This window comes from Durio zibethinus, chromosome 15, assembly GCF_047325235.1.
Source record: "Durio zibethinus cultivar Kanyao isolate XHJ-2024 chromosome 15, ASM4732523v1, whole genome shotgun sequence".
Taxonomy (NCBI): domain Eukaryota; kingdom Viridiplantae; phylum Streptophyta; class Magnoliopsida; order Malvales; family Malvaceae; genus Durio; species Durio zibethinus.
Window position 1 is genome coordinate 3,720,161 of NC_143176.1, and position 24,638 is coordinate 3,744,798.

General features: G+C 32.8%; 4 protein-coding genes and 2 pseudogenes across 7 annotated transcripts; 3 read left to right on the forward strand and 3 right to left on the reverse strand.

Annotated features, from left to right (window-relative positions):
- The first annotated feature begins 1,840 nt into the window (after positions 1–1,840).
- LOC111302269 (purple acid phosphatase 18-like) lies at positions 1,841–4,993 on the forward strand. Of its 2 annotated transcripts, none has more exons than XM_022898199.2 (5): positions 1,841–2,071; positions 3,085–3,753; positions 3,914–4,102; positions 4,183–4,271; positions 4,372–4,993. In XM_022898199.2, the coding sequence occupies exons 1-5, from the start codon at positions 1,856–1,858 to the stop codon at positions 4,391–4,393; spliced, it is 1,185 nt and encodes a 394-aa protein (XP_022753934.2). In that variant the 5' UTR covers positions 1,841–1,855; the 3' UTR covers positions 4,394–4,993. The 2 variants fall into 2 exon arrangements, with proteins under 2 accessions (XP_022753934.2, XP_022753933.1); XM_022898198.2 differs by having other exon boundaries at positions 1,881–2,071; positions 4,521–4,993.
- A 2,006-nt stretch (positions 4,994–6,999) lies between these two features.
- LOC111301605 (protein FATTY ACID EXPORT 5-like) lies at positions 7,000–9,693 on the forward strand. Of its 2 annotated transcripts, none has more exons than XM_022897408.2 (3): positions 7,000–7,412; positions 8,286–8,373; positions 9,305–9,693. In XM_022897408.2, exons 1-3 carry the CDS (start codon positions 7,214–7,216, stop codon positions 9,342–9,344), a joined length of 327 nt encoding a protein of 108 aa, XP_022753143.1. In that variant the 5' UTR covers positions 7,000–7,213; the 3' UTR covers positions 9,345–9,693. The 2 variants fall into 2 exon arrangements, with proteins under 2 accessions (XP_022753143.1, XP_022753142.1); XM_022897407.2 differs by lacking the exon at positions 9,305–9,693 and adding an exon at positions 8,902–9,252 and having other exon boundaries at positions 7,008–7,412.
- A 145-nt stretch (positions 9,694–9,838) lies between these two features.
- LOC111301606 (uncharacterized) lies at positions 9,839–13,962 on the reverse strand (annotated as a pseudogene). Its single transcript, XR_016328061.1, has 7 exons — positions 13,417–13,962; positions 12,644–12,784; positions 12,172–12,535; positions 11,684–11,929; positions 10,997–11,089; positions 10,369–10,569; positions 9,839–10,234 (listed from the first exon to the last, which is right to left on the reverse strand). The product of XR_016328061.1 is annotated as an uncharacterized LOC111301606 (transcript).
- Positions 13,963–15,593: 1,631 nt separating this feature from the next.
- Positions 15,594–17,319, forward strand: LOC111301607 (fatty acid desaturase 4, chloroplastic pseudogene; annotated as a pseudogene).
- Positions 17,320–17,335: 16 nt separating this feature from the next.
- Positions 17,336–19,470, reverse strand: VPS22 (EAP30/Vps36 family protein). Its single transcript, XM_089744406.1, has 7 exons — positions 19,322–19,470; positions 19,106–19,216; positions 18,883–19,018; positions 18,314–18,468; positions 17,889–17,996; positions 17,713–17,802; positions 17,336–17,622 (listed from the first exon to the last, which is right to left on the reverse strand). The coding sequence occupies exons 1-7, from the start codon at positions 19,370–19,372 to the stop codon at positions 17,524–17,526; spliced, it is 750 nt and encodes a 249-aa protein (XP_089600532.1). The 5' UTR covers positions 19,373–19,470; the 3' UTR covers positions 17,336–17,523.
- A 2,035-nt stretch (positions 19,471–21,505) lies between these two features.
- LOC111301611 (uncharacterized) lies at positions 21,506–23,555 on the reverse strand. Its single transcript, XM_022897413.2, has 2 exons — positions 23,329–23,555; positions 21,506–21,972 (listed from the first exon to the last, which is right to left on the reverse strand). The coding sequence occupies exons 1-2, from the start codon at positions 23,483–23,485 to the stop codon at positions 21,689–21,691; spliced, it is 441 nt and encodes a 146-aa protein (XP_022753148.1). The 5' UTR covers positions 23,486–23,555; the 3' UTR covers positions 21,506–21,688.
- Between the last annotated feature and the right edge of the window lie 1,083 nt (positions 23,556–24,638).

The window sequence follows — 24,638 nt, forward strand, 5'->3', positions numbered from 1 at the left end:
GATGACGGTCGGAGCTCACCGTCGGTAAGGACTGCGGCAATAGTCGCGACGGACGACATCGGCCCCAGGTCAACTGAAAAAAAAAAGAAAAAAAGAAGGTTTTTTTCTTTTACGTAGAAAGGAAGAAATGACCAAAAAAAAATTTTGAGCTTTTATATAAGTTGTCAATAGCCAAAACGATGTCGTTTCAATAAACACCTAAAACAACGTCGTTTTAAGCACCCAGGATCCACGCGTTAACCCGTGACCCAACCTGAGATCCTCGCACCCGACCTGCGATCCGCTTCTCCATCAGCCTCTAATCGGTCTGACTAAACCAGAGCCGAATCGTTAAACCCGAATCGAACCAGTACCGAACCGTCCGTTGATCGATCCGGTTCAGGTAAAAACAAAATTTTTTTTATTTTTTTAAAATATTATTTTGGTTATTCTAATTATTATTTTATTAATATTTATGCATATCAAAATATTTATATTTGATAGATTAAATGATGAAATATTTTTTTATAATTTTGTTAATTTTTAAAACGAACTTTAAAAATAAAAAAAATAAACTAAACTTAATAATAATACCAAAATAATAAAAATGCAAGAAAAGAAAATTTTTATCCGACGATGAGATTCAAATGTGCCCCGAGTAGTGATACCTACGAAATCTCTAGATGAAAAGATTTTTTTAAATACTACCAGTGTATTAGAATATTTATAAAAATTTTCAATACAATAAAAAAAAATTTTTTTCTTATAAAATAGTAATAAATAAAAATGATTAATATATTAAAAATATAAGTAATAAAAATGAGAAGAAAAGAAATTTTATCCGATGATAGGATTCTAAAAGTATTTCGAGTAGAGATGCTTTAAGAAATTTTTAGGTGAGAAGATTTTTTATAAAATATTACCAGTGTATTGAAATATTTATAAAAAATCTTCAATATAATTTAAATTCATTTTTCTTCAAAATTTCAATTAAAAATAAATATTAATAAAATAATTAATAAAATTTTTAACAAAAGAGAATAAAATATGTGCATCAACATGGTAACATTTTGCATTGCATGCATGACATTTTTTACTAAAAGTAAATTTGAGCCTCCGAGGATGAGATTCTAAGGTATTTCAAGAAACGATGTCTAAAAAATCTCTAAATAAAAAAAAGTTCTTTTAATGTTACCAACGTACTAAAATATTTTAAGAATTATTGTAATAAAAATGTTTTAATTTATTTTTTTCGAGAATAAATTTTTTTCTAATAAATAAAAAATCAAGAATTATTTTTTAAATACTGAAAATTAGACTATTTTTATCAAAATTAAAAGATAATACGTAGCTAATTGGTACTATTTTTTTACGGGCGCTGTGGGGTGCTAATCTTTCTACACGCGTAATCGACTCTCGAATTCAGACTGTTTTATAGGTCGTAAAATTATCTTTTTAATAAATTTTAATTAATTTTAAATTTTTATTAAAATAATATATTTTAATAAGTAATCAATCGTATCTAATAAAAAAATTAATGATGATTTTATTATTTTTATTTTATTTTTAAATTCGTCGAACGGACAAAAACCGTTACGACAGGGCCAAAGATTCATAGATAATTTCCAAGTTCAGGTGAGTAGGACAATCTGAGAAGAAACAAGACTTGGTTCTGTATTTTGAAAACAGGTTTTTAGCTTGAAGCATCATTCTGCTCAGGAAAATGTCGTTTCAAAACCAACAAAAGATAAACAAAAGGTCATTTTCCAAAAGGAACGCAATCTGCGATATGACGACATTACCACTTTCCCAACAAGAAACCACCAACTCAAAAAGGCTAAAACAGTCATTTCAAAATGGATCATTAGTGAAGTAAATGCAAATAAGTCAAAGTTTGCTTCAGGTCAGTATTTCACGAGGGAAAGATTTTCTAGTAGGCCAAGGAAAAATGGAAACCAAAAAATTGATACTTGTGGCACTAACTGTTTTTCTGGCAATCTCAGCAACTGTCAGAACTGATTACATTAGACCTCAACCTCGTAAAACTTTGAATCTTCCATGGAATCCAAAGAACCCTTCTCAGCCGCAGCAGGTAACTTTGTCATTTTTATCTGTAACATTTTTCAGTTTCTTGGTTGTTAATCTTTTTGTCGGATTTATTGTTTCTTTTACTTTGTCTTGATGTGATCTGATCTGGGTGTTTCTTGTTTGTGCACTTCTGAGTTGAATTTTGTTGAAAGAAAGAATTTCTTTTATAAAAAAAAAAAAAAATATATATATATATATATATATATATATATATAGTAAGAGTTTCTTTGGGAAGTATTGGGTTTGAGGTTTTTTTTTTGTATGAAAATTTTGTGGGATTTGTGATTATTTCTGTATTTTGAGAAATGGCTTTTTATTGAGAAAATTTGCTTTTTGATCATTTGACTTTTTTTGTGTTGTTTGTTTTACTGCCAAATTTATCTCTTGATTTTGTATTTCAGCAGCTTAGAAAACATGAAATTTAAGCTAATAAAATTGGTTGCTTCTAGGGCTGATTGGACCTGCATGATCAATTTTTTACATGAGCAATCTATCATGATAGATATCTATGATTAGAGTTAGAGACTTTCCCTGAAAAAATTCGATGAAATATTATCTGTGGATATGAGATTAATGATGCTTATCTGGAAAAGAAGAATGCCGGTGTAGAGTATTAGGCATGCATGAACCAAACCAGAGCTATTTCCTTCTTAAAGAGTAATAAAAAAAAATTATTTGAAAGCATGATACATGCATAATTGCGTGGGGATGATTCTTAAAACATACAAGATGATCCTTACTGGAATTACAGTCTTACAATTGATCTCGATCATGAGGTGTGAAGTGATGCTTGGAATTGGAGTTCCCAAATGAAGAAAAAATGAATAAGTGTGCCTACTGTTATGACAATATTTTAACAGGAGTTGATTCTGTAGTTTTTGTATGGTGAAATTTTTTTTGTCAATTTTTACATGGAGAATTATTATCCTGGACCATTTAATTTCACGTTAATTCCATCAAGACCTTAATGTTGCCATTTAGTTGAAATGCTTTTCGCTTGACAAATTTATGTTGCAGGTACACATATCATTGGCAGGAGAGAAACATATGCGAATCTCATGGGTCACTGAAGATAAATCCACTCTTTCAATTGTTGAATATGGAACGTCACCTGGACGATACACCTTTTCAGCTGAAGGAGAGGCCACCTCTTATAGTTACCTGTTCTACAGGTCAGGCAAGATACACCACACTGTCATTGGGCCTTTGGAAGATGATACTGTTTATTTTTATCGATGTGGAGGAAAAGGTCCAGAGTTTAAGCTAAAGACTTCTCCAGCACAATTTCCTGTCACTTTTGCTGTGGCTGGGGATTTGGGTCAAACTGGCTGGACTAAAACAACGCTGGATCACATTGACCAATGCAAATATAACATATATCTGCTTCCTGGGGACCTTTCATATGCCGATTACATGCAGCATCTCTGGGACACCTTTGGTGAGCTGGTGCAGCCACTTGCGAGTGCCAGACCATGGATGGTAACTGAAGGCAACCATGAAAGGGAGAAGATACCACTATTTACAGATGCATTTCAGTCCTATAATGCAAGATGGAAAATGCCCTTTGAGGAAAGTGGATCAAACTCGAATCTTTATTATTCTTTTGAAGTTGCAGGTGTCCATGTTATCATGCTTGGTTCATATACAGATTATGACGAGCTTTCAGATCAATATAGCTGGTTGAAGGTTGGTTTTTCCTTTCCTCCAATTTGTGGTTTCTGCTTGAACCACAAGGAAGCAAAGTGTTCTGTGGCCTAGTAGAAAGAGTGTAATTCTATCATGATTATAATGAAATTTCCAGTTGTTTATTTACTTGACAAAGATTCTTTTATCTTTAAATCTGTAGGCTGATCTTTCAAAGGTGGACCGAAATAAGACACCCTGGTTAGTTGTGTTATTCCATGTTCCATGGTACAATAGTAACTATGCTCATCAAAGGGAAGGGGATGAAATGATGGTGGCCATGGAACCATTGCTTTATGCTGCTGGTGTTGATTTGGTACTTGCTGGTCATGTGCATGCTTATGAGCGCACTGTATGTCAATTCTGGCTTAACTTTGCTCCTACTTAATAGTATTAGAATGGACTAATGATATGTGGTTCTCTACTTGACAGAAACGTGTTAACAATGGAAAATCAGATCCTTGTGGCTCTGTTCATATTACTGTTGGAGATGGAGGCAACAGGGAAGGTTTAGCTCAAAAGTATGTCCTCTTCTGTAGAAAACTTTCTGAAATATTAATTCTAATTAGAAAAAAATAACTTTATTAGCACAAGTTAAATTGTTTAAAATTTTGATTCCAGATTTACAAATCGAACATCATGAATATATCTTGTGTGTTCTAACGACTTCAAGCCACAAGTTAAGCTTGCCTTTAATAATTTAGTGAAACCTTCAAGCAAATTTATATTGGGCCGTGATTTCAAAAAAAGTCCTGTAAATTTACTTATAGGTACCGACACCCACAACCTGAGTGGTCATTGTTCCGTGAAGCAAGCTTTGGTCATGGTGAGCTCATGATAGTGAATTCAACTCATGCATTTTGGAGCTGGCACCGGAATGATGATGATGAACCTGTGAGGTCTGATCAGGTTTGGATAACCTCTCTCGTCAGTTCTGGATGTCTTGCAGAAAAGAATTATGAATACAGGAAAAGTCTCATGTCTTCCTAAATGGTAAAGCCTTTATGGTCTGCTTCTGTCGATCTGGGCTAAGTTTTTCTACAGAGTTTGATGTATATATTTGTGTGTTTGTGTCTATAGAGGTTAGTAAAATGCTTGTTCCCTTCATGTAATTGAGCATAATCAGGAGTGGATCAAGACCATTATCATTTGAAGTTTTCACTTGCAGTGTCCTACTTGTTATATGTAAATCAGCCATAGCTTGCAGCTTATCAATTAACTTAATCCCATTATATTGATGTTCCATCTTGCATAAATCAATCTGGATTCCTTTCTTTCTTGTATAGAATGGATGACAAATAGTAAATTTCCATGCTAAGGAATAGGAGACAAGAACACCAAATCTACAAACCAGATAATCAGTACTGAAGCTGCCACCACCTATTAGTTTCTTCTTGCCATGCCCTACTATATAATGCTATGTGTAACTTTTCAGTTGCTACAGTCCCTTTGATGGTAGTACCAATTGATGTATTAAATACTTGAGATTCAATCTAACATTCACCAAAGATGAATTGTGGAAAGGGAGACCACCATCGTGAAAAAAAAAAAAGGAAAAAGAGAGCCTTATAAAGGCATCATGAATCAACCGGCATTGACCATAAAAAAGGTTTAATTCTTTTGTCATATCAACTTCTCATATTGTTTAAGAAGACTTTGGTTTATCAACCTATAGGTTACATGTTATCTGCAGTCCACAAAGGACCTGCCATACCTACAATCTGAAGGGATTGGCATCAACTTTCCTTCAGTTCATTGTTTCATTGGCGGGTGATTCGTCTTTGGGCAACAAATATCATTCTGAACTTCAAAAAATATACAATGTTTGACAGACAAAGGCTAGTTTTACATCTAATGGCAAGGACTTTCATTGTTTCATTGATGGATTCACCAATGCTGGATGCATAACACAGGTGACAGAATAGGGTTGCTGATACGAGCTGGTACATCAATTTTCATTGGCAACAATATCTTCCATGAGCAATGGAACCAATAAGCAATGCATCCAACAAACCTTGGGGTGTTGATGTTTGCCCATAACTGAGTGAGTATAATCTGCTCATCCTTGAACAAAAGAGATATACAATGAACCAAGCTTTGCATTTACAGGGTGTTTGGTTGAGGAAAATTTATTTTTTTGTTTTTTAGAATCTTATTATTAGGTATTTAATTTTAACATTTAATTCAAGGTAATTTGATTTTAAGAAAATTTGACATATTCCCAACAGTACTGAAAGTCTCAAAATTAAAATTTCACATCTCTCTGTGATATTCTAAGATTTCAGGGAAAAATAATATTATTTTTAAATTTAATCTGATATAAAAATTATGAAATAGTCATTATCATTTTAAAAAGTATGTTTGAAAATGAATGCAAGTCAGTTGTCGATTTATGTTAGTAAAAAATTTTGTTTATATATGATGTTTTTTTGGGTAAAAACACTTTAAATAATTTCTTAATAAAAAATATGAAGAAATTATTGAAATTATTTTTGACAAAAAACGCATTCAATAATACTTTTTAAAAAATTAAAAGAGATTATTCAAGACAGTTTTAGTAAAAAACGATTTCAATAATTCCTTTATAAAAATCAAAGAAGATTATTAAAAGTATTTTTAATCAAAATTACTTTAAATAATCTTGGTCACAAAATTGAGAGGAATTATTAAAAATATTTTTGACAAAAACTACTTTAAATAATTTCTTTTAAAAAATTGAAAAAAAAAATTGAAGATGTTTTTAATTACATACACTTTCGATAATACTCACATAAAATGAAAAATGATTATTTAAAGCGTTTTTGATAAAAAACGCGTTGAATAATTTATTATTAAAAAAATTAAAAAAAATTACTCAAGGTATTTTTAATAATAATGCATTCAATAATCTCTTTATGAAAATCAAAGATTATGGTTATTATTTTCAAAGATTATAATAATTATTTAAAATTTAATGTGTGAATTTTTTTAATTAAAAAAATAAATATGAAAACGAAATATCTTGAAAATAAAAAAAAAATTTGGGATATCGTTTTTTTTTTTTTAATTATATTTTTATTCGATTCTTTAAAGGAAAAAGAAACAAACCCTGGGAATTAGTATTGAATTAAATAACATTAAAAATTCTCCTAAGAAGCTTATCAGTACCAGAAAAGTATTAGAACAGGACCCATACGCTTAGCTTCAGGCCTTTGACCAACTGAAATTAATTAAATTGGAAGCTTCTTATAAGTTTGGGAGAAATCTTGAAAATAAACAAAATAAAATTAGTTAAAACATTGAGCTTTTACCCAACTGAAAATTCCACACGCCAGGAAAGCCATCACTTTCAGCCAAAAAAAATATCAAAAGCAAAACCCATTTGATTTTCCATTTCTTTCCCTTCGATCTGTTCAACTCAAGTTTACTCTTAAAATTTCTCAAGAAGAAAACTCATTTGGAAGAAAAGAAAATCTTTCCCAAAATGCATGATTTTTGCTTCACAATCCCTTATGGATTGCTTCTTGTGGCTGGAGGAGTAATTGGGTATTTGAAGAAAGGGAGCCTAGCATCACTTGTTGGGGGTGTAGGCACTGGATTGCTTCTCATTCTTGCTGGATATTTGAGCCTTAGAGCTTTTGAGAAGAGAACGAACTCTTATTTTGCTTTGGTTCTTGAGACTGGTAATATTTTCAAAATCTCCACTTTTTTACGTACTGTGGTCTTTTTCTTTTGTTTTATGAATTTTTTTGATAAATTTGATCTGGGTTTTTGTTTAATTACCTTTATGATTTGGAGTTAGGAAACGAATGAATTTGTACTCTGAAGGTACTGAATTTTATTGTTGTTAAAATGTTGGAGATGGAAAAGTTTTGACTTTTGTAGTCAAAGATTTGATGCTGCAATGAAGTTTTGTAATCATAAGCTTGATTGGTTGCTTTTGTTTTTGGATTTGTGGTGTTGCACTGCAGAATTGAAGAACCATTTTGGATATTGTAGATCCAAAGTGGTGCAATTATCTTGCTGAAATTGTGAAAAAAAAAAGGGTCTTTGTTTTAGCTTTGAAATGACTTTTCTCAACTATCATAGCTTTACCTGTCTTTAATCTTCTTAAAGCTCTCTGATGCGGTAGCTTGATTGGTTGCTTTTTTTTTGGATTTGTGGTGTTGCATTGCAGAGTTGAAGAACCATTTTGGATATTGTAGATCCAAAGTGGTGCAATTATCTTGCTGAAATTGTGAAAAAAAATGGGTCTTTGTTTTAGCTTTGAAATGACTTTTCTCAACTATCATAGCTTTACCTGTCTTTAATCTTCTTAAAGCTCTCTGATGCAGGGTTATTAAGAAGTTTTAATCATCTGAAATTCAATATTATTGCTAGATTTTGCAACATAATACAACATTTGAGGAACAAATAGATCATCAAAGATAAGCTGATTTTCACTGTGGGTTATGTTCATGGAAAGAGACTTTTTTATTGTATGCTTTCTTTCTATCATCCCTTTCAAGGACAACAAAAGTTTCTTCTTTTTACTGATTTATATACCTTTAAACCAGTTACTGCTGCTGTGCTTACGTGGGTCATGGGTCAACGTTATTACCAAACATCGAAGATTATGCCTGCTGGAATTGTCGCTGGGATCAGGTATGTTGATTTTCTATTTGTATGTCCATTAATATTTTCTGGCATCACAAATCGATCCGTATATCAATTTAAAGCTAACAAAACTCAGATATGGATAAATATATCATAAGATTATGCCTTAAAATTGCCCGGTTGTGTGCCTTACTAATAGCTCCTTTGTATGGTGTCAACTATCAAACATCCATGTCCAGTTCATTTCATACCTATTGCATATTGACCGCATGCTGCATTTCAATACCTTGTATACAATTCTGCAGATTTTCTGATTCTTTCATGATGGTTATGTTGTTATGTTCCATAATCCATCTAAATTCAACTAGAAACTGATTCTCAGATCATTAACTCATATTATTTCCATTTCTGATGCAAAATTTTTAGGGCCTAACCTTAAATCCTCAGTTTTTTTGGATAAAAATCCTCTGTTATATATCTATTCTAGACCCCTATCCCCTTGCCTCCTTTTCTTTGTTGGTTTGAGATTCATTCAAAATTTTGAGAGCTACAAACTCATATGTCATTTCATTGCAGTGCTCTTATGACTGGGTTTTACTTGTACAAAATTGCTACTGGCGGTAATCATATTCCGGCCAAGGCTGAATGACAGTGTTGAGCACATTGACGCTACTGGATTTAACAGATGCGTCAAGATCATTGAAGCTTATATGCTTGTTATAGAAAATTTTAATTGTATCACATGTTCTGTACTCGGATGTGTGCATGAAGCAAAAGATAGCCTGTGTTATATGTCAAAGAACCCTGGTTTGTGACCCAAATTATGTTGTTTTTCTCCGTCTGAAGTTTAAATTTCTTGTGTTTCTGGACTGAATAGTTCATTTAATTTCCTAATGACATCAGGTTTATAGTCTGATTTGATGCAAATCCTAACATGAATATGCCCCCTGGATATATAAATTTTCTTATGAATTTGCAGACATCAAGGTTTGCCTTGGAACGAGAACTGCAGTGTTTGACACAAATGAATGGTAGCATATTTCCAGAACCATCAAAATTTGATCCGATTACATTTGAGAATCCAGCTTGACTTCCACCTTACTGCTTCATTCGATTCAGAGGTGGACCTCGGATATGTTCAGGATGTGAGTTTGCAATGATTGAAACCCTTGTTCCAATTCATTAGCTGGTTACCGGCTACTATCAGACAACTTTTGCAGCAGGGATCCACTGCCTGTTCCAACTAAAGGACTACCAGTTCAAATCAGACCGACAAAACTGTGATTTTTTTGCTTGCTTCAAAGAAACTTGCCTGTAAAATATAGTGTAAGAATCTCAGAATCATAATACCAGACCAGCGTTTTTCAACTGAAGAACTAAATACTCCAAATTCAACACTCAAGCCAAGCTTAATTGATTACCAACCATGTTAGAATTAGAGTAAACTCAAATCAAATAAGCTGTTGAGACTAGTTAATCTGCAAGTAAACATCGAATGAAAATCATAAAACAAGCAAAATTAGAACATTACAGTTCCATATAACACTAAAATTTGACTAAACCAATAGCTCTCGGATAGAAATCCGGGCCAATGTTCCATTTTCTATTATGTACAACAATTCAATACTTGTCATCTTCCACTCGTAGTTTGATTACAATATTTATAACAACTTCTTGTCGCATGTTGCCTACAATTGGCACAAAGCTCTGGCATAATGATAAATGGGAGAAGAACACCGTTCATTCATATGGGGGTATGGATCCATGGAATTGTATTCGGGTAGTTCCATCCGATACTTCCCTAGAATCTGACAATAAGGAAGCTTTACATCGTCTGCATCATTGCACCATTTCGGCAGCTGGCTTGAATTATTCTCGAAAAACCTTATAGAGTATAAGCATCTTTGATCTGTGTTTTTCAGTATTAATGTCAATCAACAAGAGCTTGCATCATAAACTACTCAGAGGTGTTTGTAGTAAAAATAAATTGAAATATCGTATTTTGGAAGGGAAATCCCATCACCCTAAACAAAATGAGCTCACCGTGAACTCAGTGACTTGAATAGAGTCAGCAATCGGATCAAAGGGTCCTGCTTCCTTGTACATTTCAAGGATAAAAGCAATGCATGATGTTGACTTCCCATCACTGTATGTCCAATCATCTTGTTCAGGAATAGTCAGCAGTTCATCAAAAGATGACCCATGCTTTTCTATTTCTACCAATATATCGGGAAGATCAAGGTTCTGCAGTAAACACCATAGTTAGAGAAAGAAAAGATAGCAATTCATCAAAAGATGACCAGCGCTTTTCTGTTTCCTCCAATATATTAGGAAGATCAAGGTTCTGCAGTAAACACCATAGTTAGAGAAAGAAGAGATAATGTGTGACATTGATTGTAACTTCTGACCAGGAAAACAAAAATAGCTAATTGATTCAATATTTTTCAAAAGCAAAAAGCAATAGATCAGATCAGTCGTTGAAGCATCTAGGCCAAGCTACTCCTATCAAATCATTAAAGAAGCTCCAAAAAAAAAAAAAACAACTCACGTGTATGTTATCTTCAACACATAAATCTCAAACCAACTCACGTGCATGTTATCTTCAACACATAAATCTCAAACCAACTCAATTTCTATCGCATAAGTTAACCAACCAAGAAAGACATCATACCTGAGTTCCAAGTCGCAAGTTCAAGGCTTCATTCCACATGTTAGCAGCATATTCAGGCTGTATTTTACTCCAAACTGTCATAACAGAAGCTACCTGTACGATCACCAGGCAAACATTAGATCCTATGAACTGAAAAACTTTCAAAGAGAGAGAATACAACACAGAGGGCAAAGAAGTCATATGCATTAACAACATTGTTAATGCATTTAACAAAGAGTACAAGAAACAGATTAGAATTTGCTAATCATCCTATCTTTGTGTGCTTTTTTACCGCCCTTCCCTGCAGTTTTGTTTCTAGTGCTAAAAATGATACAACATAGCATAGTGGTCTACATAAGCTCATTGCACACCTATTGCAAAATATTCTACTATTGGAAAATACATGACATACAAATAATCAAGTTTTAATTCCATATCGCTCCAAAAATTTAACCCGAGTTGCATGGGTTTGTAAGACAAAAAGAAAGAAAAAGAAAAACACCAAGAAAGAGGAAGAAAAAGACCAATAAAATATCTATTGAACATGGTTTAAAAATGACCCACCAAATGATCAAAAGCTGCAGGAATAATTAGAATATAACAACAAAACGGAAGGGGAGAGAAATAGAGAAAGGAGAAGGTAGAAGAGGCAGAAACTTTGCCGCATACAATACAATCATGAGGTAATCAAAATAAATATCTAAATACCAGGCGAGCATCCAATGGAGGAGGATAATTCCCATCTACGGTGTCTATCCAGCTAAATATCATGTTATGATACCCATAACGTTTGCCTGCCATGCTTACTGCATACTCCCATGCAGCAGTCTCATTAAACTTGTCTCGCACATCAGGATGCAAAGGAAGTAATGCAATATGGGGACTTGAATCATCCTTGTTCAGCTCAAAATCCCACCATTCATCCCATGGTATAATTGCGATAATATCCTCTCACTATAAACCAGAACAGATAAAATAATAACTGAACATCATTAATAAGTACCTGTAGAATAATTCCAATCAATAGTTATACCTGATATGTTACTAAAACTCAGTCAAAATAACTGAAGGTAAGGTAAAAACAGTAATAAAAACAGCGGTGGCGAAAGGATATTTGTTTATATAGAAAATGAGAGAAAAAGATAATATGTAGAGGGTTAAATTTGCTATAGCTAAGCTGAAAGGTTTTCTATTACCTTCTCATTTTCATGTCCTGATTCACCAACCCATAGCTTCCCTTCAGGATCCTTTAAGCAAACAGCAGTATGACCAGCATAGGCTCCACTAACCCACTTCTCAAGAGTTTCAAGACCACCCCATCGCCATGAATTTTTGATATTGCAAGGAAATCTCCGAGTGTATATCATCAACACTAATGTTTGTGACCCAGGGCTGAGGTCGAGGTTCAAAAGAAGCCCCCATGTGTTTCTCAAGAAACCCAATATTGGAGTTCTCACCCCATCCAGTATTTGTAAATAAGGGGAAGACATCCCACAGAGCCTCAAGTGTTCCAAGCATTCCTGCTTTCATCAGGAAAATAGAAATCCCCTTGTTTTTCACCTAATTCAATTGTGATGTAAAAACCATGTATGAGTATGCAGGAAAGATGCATGACTGAAACAAGCTAAAACTTGTTGTAAGCCAAACTAACAGAGAATGGCAACTTACATATTCATACTCAGCTCTTTCTTCCCACTCCTTGATTTCAAGTGTATGCTCCCGAGATAAAAAATGATAATCCCAAGTTACGCGGTATGGAGTTGCAAAGACATAAAGATCCATACATGTCCAACTATGCGCTTTGCTAACCTGGATAAGCACATATATATATCATTTTCACATCTTTCTATCCTTGCAATCTCTAACCATTTCCACCATCAACCATAAGAAAACATTTTGCATCATTCTGGGCCTGATTTATGTAAATATCCTAATTACAAAAATTTATCAGGAAATGTCCTCTAACTTCACCAGAATACTATAACTCAAAGCTTGAGGTGCATATATGGCCATTGAAACGGGAAAACAAGAAACATATGAAATCAAACTCCCAAAGTCGACAAATTAAGTGAAAAAAATAATAATAATAATAAAAGAACCCAATAATGCACTTTCCTCTCTCCATAAAAGTCCATCGAAACTAAACTTAATAAAAAAAATCCAAAATTTAAGTACTTTCAGCTCAACCCAAGCAATACCCCAAAACCAAAACACTCCAAAAACCTTTTTAAAAAAAACTCAAAATTTAAACACTTTCAGCTCAAACCAAGCAATACCCGACACCAAAACACTCCAAAAGAGTTTAAAAAAAAAAAAAAAAAGAACCTCAAAATTTAAGCACTTTCAGCTTAAACCAAGCAATAACCAAAACCAAAACACTCTAAAAACCTGAAAAAAAAAAAAAAAAAAAAAAAAAAAAAAAAAAAAGCCAAAGTTAATACCTTGATATGGAGAGTTCCACCACCAACCCCACTGCCAGTCTTGTTATGGAACTCCATCCAAGCCGTGTTCTCATAAAAGCACGCACCTTTCCAATTTACGCTGCGGTTTGGGGATGAAACAGAGCCGACAAAGGCTGGTAAAAGGTCAACGGGGCTGCTAAGAGAGTTGAGGATCGGCCATGAAACCTGTCTCGGCAATAAATGCAGAACATCTTGAGGATGGAATGGTAATTTGGCTGCTTGGACACGTGAGAAGAAGAAGAAGAAGAAGAAGAAGTAGAGTAGAAGGAAACATTGAAGAACAGAAGAAGATGAAGACATGATTGAGAGAATGAAAGAAAAAAAAATTCTTTTTCCAGTTTCTTTCCTTTTCTCTTCTGACAAAACTAAAAAGAAAAACCCAACATAAAATTCTTTGTAGAGAAACTATTTGCTACTTGTTCTTTTCAATCTTGCGAGCAAGGTGTAACAGTTGAGTCCATACCATGAAAAGATGGAGTGTAACTGGAAATTTGTCGCTAAAAGTTCAGTCAATTTCCATGGACTTATAATTTTTAAATTTGAATTCGATTTCAGATAAAACCTAAGATATTTGGATTCGATTGATTAAATTTATTTAATAAAAAAAATTTTAATTTTTTTATTTGATTAAGTGATCGAATTGAATTATATAAAAATAAAATAATAATTTTTTAATTTAAATAATAAAAATATATTAAAATTTAAATTTTTAATTAAATTCATAAATTATTTAAAATCAACTTGTTTAATAATAATTAATCAAATTTAAATTTTATTTAAATTAAATTTAAATAATTTATGAATATTAATATATTATTTATATATTTACTTGTGAATATAAAAAATTTTATATTTAATTATTTTCTATTTTTCTATTTTGTTGTTTTTTATTAGCATCTAAATGCTTAAATTTTTTTATTAATTTTATACGGATTGCGTTTTTTTTTTTTGGTTTCTTGTACAAGGACGTCTTTTTTTATATTTCTTTTCCTTTGTTTTCATTTTCAAAATTGTGGCTTAAAAAGACAACAAGGGAAATGGCTTTATGTTACTCTCTACGAATCAACAAAGATAATGATATTTGTTTTCTTCCTTTATGATTTTTTATTTTAATATATTATTTAAGTATTGACACGTAATCTTTTCAAACAAATTAATTTTAAGATTTTTTTTATATCATAACAATAGGTTAAAAGAAACCCAATTTATTTGATTAATATTTTTTATGCAATTACTAAAAATCAAACTTTTATTATTAAAATTAAAAATATAATATTTTATCAATAAATTGCATGATTTTAATATTTGATAACACTCAATTCCACGTGACTTGTCTTTCAAAATATAAAATTTGATGTGAATAATGTATTATTATACACTCGAAAATCAAATTTATTATTATACACTCAAAAATAAAATAGCTAACAAAAAATATTAATACAAATATTTTCTAGCCAAGAATTAGCTTAGGATCCTATTACTCGTTGTATTTAATTTGGTATTGTTACAGCTCATAATTTTGAGAGTCATGATGATATTGCTTAAGAACGTTTTTAATAAAATATTTTTGCTTCTCACGTTGCGCAATTAGCAATAATTTTTTTGTGGATTTTCGAAAATCTATTTCATGTAACTTGGCAGGGAAATTTTGAGGCATGGGTACAAGATCCTTTATATGTAAGATAGATTGCTCATGCAGTTTAGGATCCTGATTTTGGTTGTTTATAATTGCCTAAATGGTATGATTTTATGGTTTTTTATATCAAAATATTTTTTTATTTATTTTCTCATATAAAAAAAATTTTAAAATTTGATATTTAATTTAATTTATTAATATAATTCTTCAACCAAGAGAAAACTTATAGGTTTTTTATTTCATTTAAGGTGAAGATAAATTTGATTATTTATGTATTTATATCATATAAAAAATTAAAATTTATATATTCGTATTATATGTTATATGAAAATTACTTGTTATAATTCATATCGATATAAAAATATAAAAAAAATTATTTTGTTAAATTTATATGATTATTACTATAATTTTAAGTCGTGTTATTTTCATATTTTATTTTTATATTATTTTATGTCATCGTATTATATTTTAAATTATTTTATTTAGAATATCAAAATTTATCATTGCAAGTTTACAACGTTACTCTGGTTTCAGTATTAAATATACCAAAAAGACAAAGGAAAAATGATAAATGACAGGTTTTGTGTAGTCAATTGGAAACAAAAAAAAAATGACAAACTTCAAATATATAAAAAAAAGTTGGCGTCTCATAGTATGTAAATGCTTGAGGACTTGAATGATGGTGCCTTTGTTTCTTTGCCCTACTTGGAAGCTTCAATTTAAGTTCCAAATGTAGACAAAACCAAGGAAAAGACGAATCATTTCTTGATTACAACCTCAAACATTGCATCTCTATCCTTGCCCATGTTTTGTCCCTGCCCCCTTTTGCATGGTTCAATTCGATTCAAATCCTGTAGATTTTACTTGAGAATGGCATTTCGATGATGAATTTTCCTCTACAGTTTCTTTAATTTAAACCAATCCCAAGGTTAAAAATTGCCTATGATATGAAATTCGAATGGGCCACTTTCAATGCAGCTCTGAAACTTTCTTGGATTACTTGGATACACAACTTGCTTTTGTTGAAGAGAAATGCAAGCAATCGTTGTTTCTAGAATTTGTTCAATGGACATTGGCATTCATGCCTAGTTTCTCGTATGCCTCCCTTCAATGTCTATCTTGCCTCACCACAAGTACCCATCAAGGTCTCTGAACCATGTTCCCACATGCCCAAGCCTGTGACCAATTGCACGTGTGACATGTTCAGCCACCACCACAACCAAACCTAAGTCCAGCCAGAACCAGGTAGTCATCGAGCCACGGCTCGTGACTACGTACACCAGACCTGGTCACATCCATTATCCCTGGCCCTCCCTTACCGTATGACCCAAGTTTGCAATCAACATGGTCTCACTGGACAAGGGTGGCCAGTGGCTGCACCAAAATTTTTCATTTCCCTAGTCAAGGCCGTAACCGTTGCAGCTGATTCACATATGTGGTTCGAACCATGCTAGCAGGCTATGTTGGGTACATTTTAGTTGATCTGTTGTCCGGAGTATACCATTGGGGTATTGACAATTATGGTGATGCGTCAACTCCAATTTTTTGTTCACAAATGAAGGATTCCAGGGGCACCAAAAATGGCCCTGGACTATCACCAGGCGCCAGTTTACTAACAATTTACATGCATTGGCTCGTAGCATAACTCTTGAAGTGCTTCCAATAGATATTCTTTGCAATGACCCTTTTATTCAAGGCTTTGTTAGCATCTGTGACGGTTGCATCATATTCAGCCAACAATTTCATGCTTGGTCTTATGGCACCAAGAGCAAGCTCCCTCCGTTGGTGGTGGCGCTACAAGATGCCGGTGTGCTTGTCTCACGGTCGCAACATTCTGCACACCATAGACCACCTTATAACAGTAACTATTGCATCGTGAATGGAGTTTGCACTGAATTTTTGGACAAAAACAAGGTTTTTGAGACGCTGGAAATGGTTATATTTTTCAAGTTCAGGGTGAGACCCAGGTTTGGAGTGAGCCTGACGCTCAATGGACAGAAGAGACTACAGATCATTGAATTTTTTCCGCTCCTGTAATAAGAAATATAAGCAAACATTCAATGTTTCAAATCATGGACTTTTCTGCTGCAACAGCATTGCACTTCATTGTTAAAATAGCAAAGCAAAAATTCATCCCCGACATATGATCGGGCTCAATGTAACTGATTAAATGCAGTCTCCCTCTTTCTCTTTCCCCTCATTTTAATAGGTCTGATTTGGCTGTAAGAAGTTGAATGTTACTAGAAATAAGAAGGCATGAAAAATAGAAAAAGGAATACATTTCCCATACATGTTTTTATAATCATGCTGAACAAGAATTACGAAGGAGAAACAAACGAAAGTCTTCTTTCTCTTTATCTTTGTGAGTTCACATAAACCATTTGCAAGTTAAAACACACTTGAATTTGGGAAAAGAAAAGCGAGGAAGAAAAAAAAGGGACAGATTAATGTTAATTATCAGCACCAAATGAGGAGATGGAGGATACACAGGGGAACCAATATCGGTGTTTGCCATCCGCATGGCCATCATCAATCATCGCAAGACCTTCCTGCACATCAACCGAAAAGGATATTGTTAACCCCATGAATCCAAATGTAACAGTAACATCATATACATGCCAGTTGTTGCAAGAACTTACATCTAATAAGGTATCAAGGGCATCAATAGCACGCCCATGTGTCCAGGTAAGCCGTCTCTCTACCTCATCAACAGTCACATAGCCTTGAGCCTAAAAGAGAAACAAGTGGAACATCAATTAAGCAATTATTTGCTTAGGGTACTAGTTCCAAAATACAAAACAGAAGTATGAGAAACCTGTGCTAGCTCCAGAATTTCATTATGGTCTTTCTTCAACTCAGTTGGAACAGATCGAACAAGCTTTTTCTTTCCAGCCAAAATCACCTCAAATCCACTACCCAATGTCTGGAAGAAACAAGAAGTAAATGTTTTATGACGTGTTAAAATAGCAGCACAAAAATTATATAAGTTGCAGTTGCATAAGACAACTCCGTTACAGACCATGCAATAGAAAGTCAGACTAGCAAGCAGCAATAATGGCACTAACAATTCAACATATGTTCAAGGAACAATGTAGCTTAAAATAAAGGAAACCCAATCTGCACTCTCATGCTCATTCCTCTTGCTCATCCTGAGGGGTGGAAATGGAGAAAAGGAACGTGCAATGCTGGCAAACTGATTAATCAACATGAAACGAATATGAAGTAACATTACAACCATACCTTCAGCTTACTTATAGCACGCAAACAGTCATCCTCAGATACAGCTTCACGATCATGTTTTCGTTTCTGACGAAGCAATTTGCAGAGTTCCTGCAAGTCGATCAAACCTCCATTAAGAGGCCTAGTCGCCAAGCATATCTCAACAATTTGCACCCCTGTCTAGCCAAGTATCCAAGCCTTATTATAAGCACTCTACCAAGTCTTGACACAAATGCCTTTCATGCTAAGGTTAAAACTTCCAAATGCATAATAAGAACTATAAAAAATAAAAAATAAAAAATAAAATAAATGGAGAATTTACAGAGCATGAACTTATGTATCATGCAGAGAGGCTTGCAGTTGCATTATCCGCAAATAATAACTTTCACAATCTTAGAACAGTGAACAAAAAATGATCCAATCAGAAAAAAGTTGAACAGATTAAAACATTTCTATAAATATACCCAAAAAACAGAGACATAAAGCTCACATCTTTGCCCTAAATAGATAAAATAAAATCAATTTAAGCTAAAAAATTCAAACTTGAAAAAAAAAAATTCTAAAAAAAGAGATGAATTTTGGATACCAACCAAGTTCATAATAGAAATCACCAATCCCTAAAAGCTCAGCCCAAAATCCCTTATTTGAAGCCAAAGGATCCACTCCCACTTTGGCACACATTTCATGAAATTGTGACCTAAATGACGGATTTTTACGAATATCATTCTGCCAAAAAAAAAAATCAAATTAGAAAATCAAATTAAAATTACAAAAAAAAAAAGAAATTGAGAGGAAAAATTTGTCTCCTTTAACCTTGTGTTTTCGAGCGAATTCTTCAAGCTGAGAACGAAAGGTGGCGAGCTGTTCTTTCATGAGATCGGTTCTTAACTTGGCTACATTTTCTCCCAGTAATCGATATTGATCCTGAAATTGAAAAATTAAAACAATAATTAAACGTAGATTTTGTAGAATGTAATTGAGATTAATTTGAATAATATTAATTAGTATTAAATTGGGTTCGAAACAAACCCTAGCGGCTGCCGCTGTTTGAAGGCCTCCGATTCCTGGTCTTCTTCTCATTTTCTTCTTCGAAAAACAAATGATTTGAAAATTCCATTTTATTTTTTTTTTAGCTTTTCCGATGAAGAGTTGACAAACTATAAAAATAATTGATGGAAAGAATCAACCGATCAGAGTGGCGCAGCGGAAGCGTGGTGGGCCCATAACCCACAGGTCCCAGGATCGAAACCTGGCTCTGATATGAGAGCAAGCTTCTCTTCCACTCATCCTTTTTTACTTTTTCTCTTTCCTTTGGGCCGTTTATTAAAGAGTTGGGCTTTGAGCTTTTTCTAACCCACTTTTTGGAACTCCTAGCACATTAATTTCATTTGGGCCGTTACTGAACTATTCGATACTATTGTTTCCACTTGTTTTACACTAAACTAAATATGCAAGAGTTGAATTATTGTCCAAACTTGAAAATCTACTCTCAAATTTTGAAAGGGATTGATAAAAAATTAAAATTGGTTGAATAGTTTGGTCTATAATTTTTATACCCATTTAAATTTCAAATCAAATCTTAGATAAATGATTTAAAACCTAAGTTTGATCCGAATTCACATATATATAATTTTTTTTTATATATTTTTGAATTATATACAAATTAGTTCATATATACAAATTATAAATTAAAAATATATATTTTATTAAATTTAATTCTCCTTTTATATATTTTTAATTTTTAATTTTTCTATATATGTGTATTGAAATAATTCTGTTAAACTTAATTTAATCACTTTTTTAATTTTTATTATATAAATTAAGTTTAATGAGTGGATTTGAATTTTATTGTTTTAATTTAGGTCGATTTTGAAAATTTTTTAAATTCAAAATTTTGGACAAGCCTAAGTAAATATATAAGCTATTAATATTAAGTATAAACTTAAACTCTTTACATCAAATTAGACATAGCAATTTGAATATCTTTATCATGAAAAAAATTGAGAATTTATATATTCGTATTGTGTTTTACACAAAAATTATATGTCATAATTTGTATCAATATGAAATATATTTTTTTTATTTTTTAAATCCATATATAATTTTTATTAAAATTTTAAACTGTGTTACCTTCATTTCTTATTATTTTTTATATCATATTTTTAATTATCAGATCTATATTAAATTTTGTCCTTTTTATTATTGTTTTTCATAATTATCTCGAATTTTATTTCAACTTAATTTAATCTCTTTGCTACAATTTTAAAAGCACACATTCTAATATTTTTACATCGATTTAGTGCATTCAGTGTTTCAGGATAATTGAATTTTAATCAATTGTGTTTCCTTTTCTATAATGTTTCAACATATTAATGAATAGCGATTAAATCCATCATTTCTTATAAATACAAGAATGAATAGTGTAATCTGGCTTTTAAATTTTAAGCGTCCACATATCTTTTCTTGTAAAGAATGAAATGAAAAAATGCTTCATTCGGAAGATCGATGAGAAGCATTTTTTTTTTTTTTAACAAAGAAAGATGCAGCCTATGAAAAATATAATAATTAAATATCATTTTTTAAAAATAACTGCACGAAGAACTACACCATCGGAGCTTAATTCATTGAAGTGGTTCTTTGACACTGGACACATAAGCTTCCACAACGACTTTTAAATCAAAAATCAAGTTATCTGGTCAATTTGTAATGGAACAAATGCATGTTTGGTGAACATGATCATGAATATAATAAGATAAAATGATATTATAAATAAGACTAAATTAAATGTCATCTTATTTTGTGTTTGATTTGCGTAAAAATTAGCATAGAATAATTTTATTTTTTGTCAAAATTATCTTTTTTCAAAATTTATATAATCTAAGTTAATGATGTAATTTTTAAGAGTATAATGGATGATATAATTTTAATCCCATAAATTAAAAATAATATCATTCAATACCGAGCGGATGACTACTAATCTTTCTTGCAATCCTATCTCTCTCTCTTTTTATGATACAAACCGAATTTGATACAGGACGATTATCATCCTATGCGACAAACATGACCAAATTACTTGAGATTACCTTGGAAAGGTTTTGATTAGAAATCAGATTGATTCATCATTAACCAAACATAAGATGATGCAGAACTGAACTCAGATGCCACTTAAAGAGGTCAAAGAAAAAGTAATTTCAATGATGAAGAAAAGAAATATGTGAAAAGATATGGATCAAACCACCTTACATCAATTAAAGGTACTTATAATTCTTTGTTCATATATAATCTTAGCTTGTCACAGAGACCACAGCATAGAACAAGATGAACCATTAGAAACATGCACTTTTCGATATCAAGACATCCATGATTGCAACTCAAGCATACACATTGACTAACATTTTAAATGCAGTAGGTCGGGGCACTTGTGGGTCGATATATGAAAGGTCTGACAGTGTGAAAATAACCTGATGGACGATTATAGGTGAACTTGACTCCGGTGCTGCCCTCCCCGAGATGGTTGCAGTGATCATGGAAACTACTGATAGGTCGTGCCAAGCATGCATCCCACCGGTCACTCTCAGGCATTGTTTCAGCCACTGTGTATATCCCCTTAGCATTTGTGAAAGCCTGATAGTTCACCACTTCCCCGGATTTTGTGATGCAAAGAACAGCAACCTCAGCACCTGCAAAAAAACAGTTGTTGTAGACAAACATAAGACAATCTGATCAAATTTCAATGATGATTCATAAATTTCTAGATTCTGTTTGAAATATTAGTTAAGATTTCCATATAAAAACCCCAACTTTGCATGGTTAAAGTAATCAGGAAATTGCCTAGATGAACAAATCTTATACTGTCCTTTAAAGAATCCATGGCATAGTACAACTTGAAAGACGAAACCAACACAAAAAATAGATCGGGCTATCAGCCTTCACCAGCACTGGTAATTGGAGTATCAAGTCTGAGAGCATTGAACCATCCTTAAGACAAAGAAAACACAACGGAAGATAGACTCGTAAGGAATGCAACAGGTAAAAAATCACATTTCAATGCCACCATTTCAGTTATTCTTCAAAAATTACAAAGTTCGCTTTCATCTATGCGTGCAGTATTGAAGACTCATTCTACAATCACTTAAATAAGACCTTAAAACTTCGAGAACAGTTATATCGATTGCAAACAGCTTTTTCTTCGTTGTGGAAAATGAATAAGGATTTATTTACAAAATAACAGACACCTTTTTCAATCAGTTAGAAAGTTTCATCAAGTATCCATTCTTTGATTGATAAGCCACTTACTTCACCAAGCAAAAATGAAAAAGAAGGATCGTTTTGACCGCGATGAGTTGGTGTCATTGTTGTATCACAACATTAGAACCCTAGATCTGTCCTTCACAATTCGAACTAACTTTAAAAACAAAGAAAGAACAAAGCGAACATGACAGCCGCCAACGTCACAGAAGAATGAAAACTAAACCAAAGATTACGAACATATCCCACAAAATTTTTTTTTCGGTTTAAGCCCATAACAGAATTGCTTACATAGACTTTTGGAGGATGCAACCTACACAAAAAGGATTCAGACAACAGCAGTCAGCTTAGAGACCCTTTCTAACACTATAATAGCTGAGCTGTTTGCAGCTCAATTAGCCACAGGTAGAACTATGGAGCAAGCCATAGAAGCAATTTACACAAAGTAAATCAAAGGAAAACCACTCAAATAGACAAACTGCACGACACAGTGAGCTAATCAGATCATCACAAGGTAATCTTTTTATTGTCTTTTTCAAAATCTAAGCATAAATTGAATCAATCAGATGCAGTTATATAAACAAAGTCAAAAAGACCAACCATAACCACTAATTAACCAAAGAAGGAAGAAACTTTATCAATACCCAGAAACTATAAACCCACCGACACATTAAAGAATCATAATTCCAACTCAAAACCCACTTCAAATTTCAGCTAAAAGACCAACCTTGACCAATCAAACAACATAATTAAAAATTATAAATAAAGAAAGAGAGAAAGATAGGAACCTTCCAAAACATGATCTTCGGGGCCAATGGAAGAATCAGCACAAACATCACAGACAACTCTTCCATGAATCTCACCAGTCCAAGATTTGACACCTGAGACTAAGAAGACAGCTAAGACAACAAAACCCAGAACCAGATTGTTGTTCTTTGATTCCATCGGATGTGTCTTTTTAAGTTGAGTAATCAAAAGTGTAACCAGAAAGGAGAGCAGACAGCGTTATCCAGCAAGACACGTATCTACTTATATGTAAATTTTAGAAGTGAAAGCTAGTATTGGGGATTTAGTGGGTCCCCCTAGACTCTGACTTCTTCAATATTTACTGTATGCTTGGAGCTGTCCTGTTGAATCCCTCCGGTTCTTGCTCTAAGAAAGCCCATCTTGGCTTCTTTTTTCGCGGGCCCATCTCACTACCTCAAAAAGCTCATGGCAAATTGTAATCTAATTATATCTGGACCACCAACCAGGTTTGATAAGGATTTTTTTTTGGTACTGATTTCCTATCGGCTCGACACAATGTTCTTTAACAGTACTATGGATGTTTTTAAAATGAACTACAATATGTTGGATGGTTGGATTAGCAATGGCCTCGTAACATCAATCTTCTGTTCTTCCTTTTGTTGCAGCGGTTTCTCAGTTTTCTTTAGAGCTTGATTTTGGTTACATGAAACATATGGTAAAAGAAGAAAGGCAGCAATCTACAAGAAGAACGTAAACCATCCTCCCATTCTAAACAACAGTGGTTTTGACTGAACAACATTCCAATGCAATTTGATATGTTGATAAGGCCTCAACCAGTTTACATACAACTTGAACTGATAATCAAGGAAATTTTTTATGTATCTCCAATAACAATTTTTTGGATCATTCGGATCATTGATCCACATTTCTAGCCACTTCAACACTTGGACCATGACCATCACTTCATATGTGGGTTTACCCTGGCATCATACTCATGAAGCAGAATGATTACACAATTTCAGTCAAGTAAATTTGTTTAAAATGGACACCTGAAACTTTCCCAAGTCATCATCAGAAAAAGAAAATTTGTGTCAGGTTATTATCTTGTAGTTGGCTCATGAAATTTGTTTTTGGAACAGACCTAACAAGTGGCAAGATTGAGAATTAAAAGGAATGGAAATGAGGACAGAAAAGCTCATAATTCTGATAATGAGAGAGGTAGTTAAGAAATGCGAAAATATATGTCTGCTTCTATATTTAGCAAACCTGAAAAAGTTATTTTTGGCTATTGGCTTCAATGGATTTGGACAGAGTAAAAGCAAATAAAACATTATGAGAAATTTTACTTTGA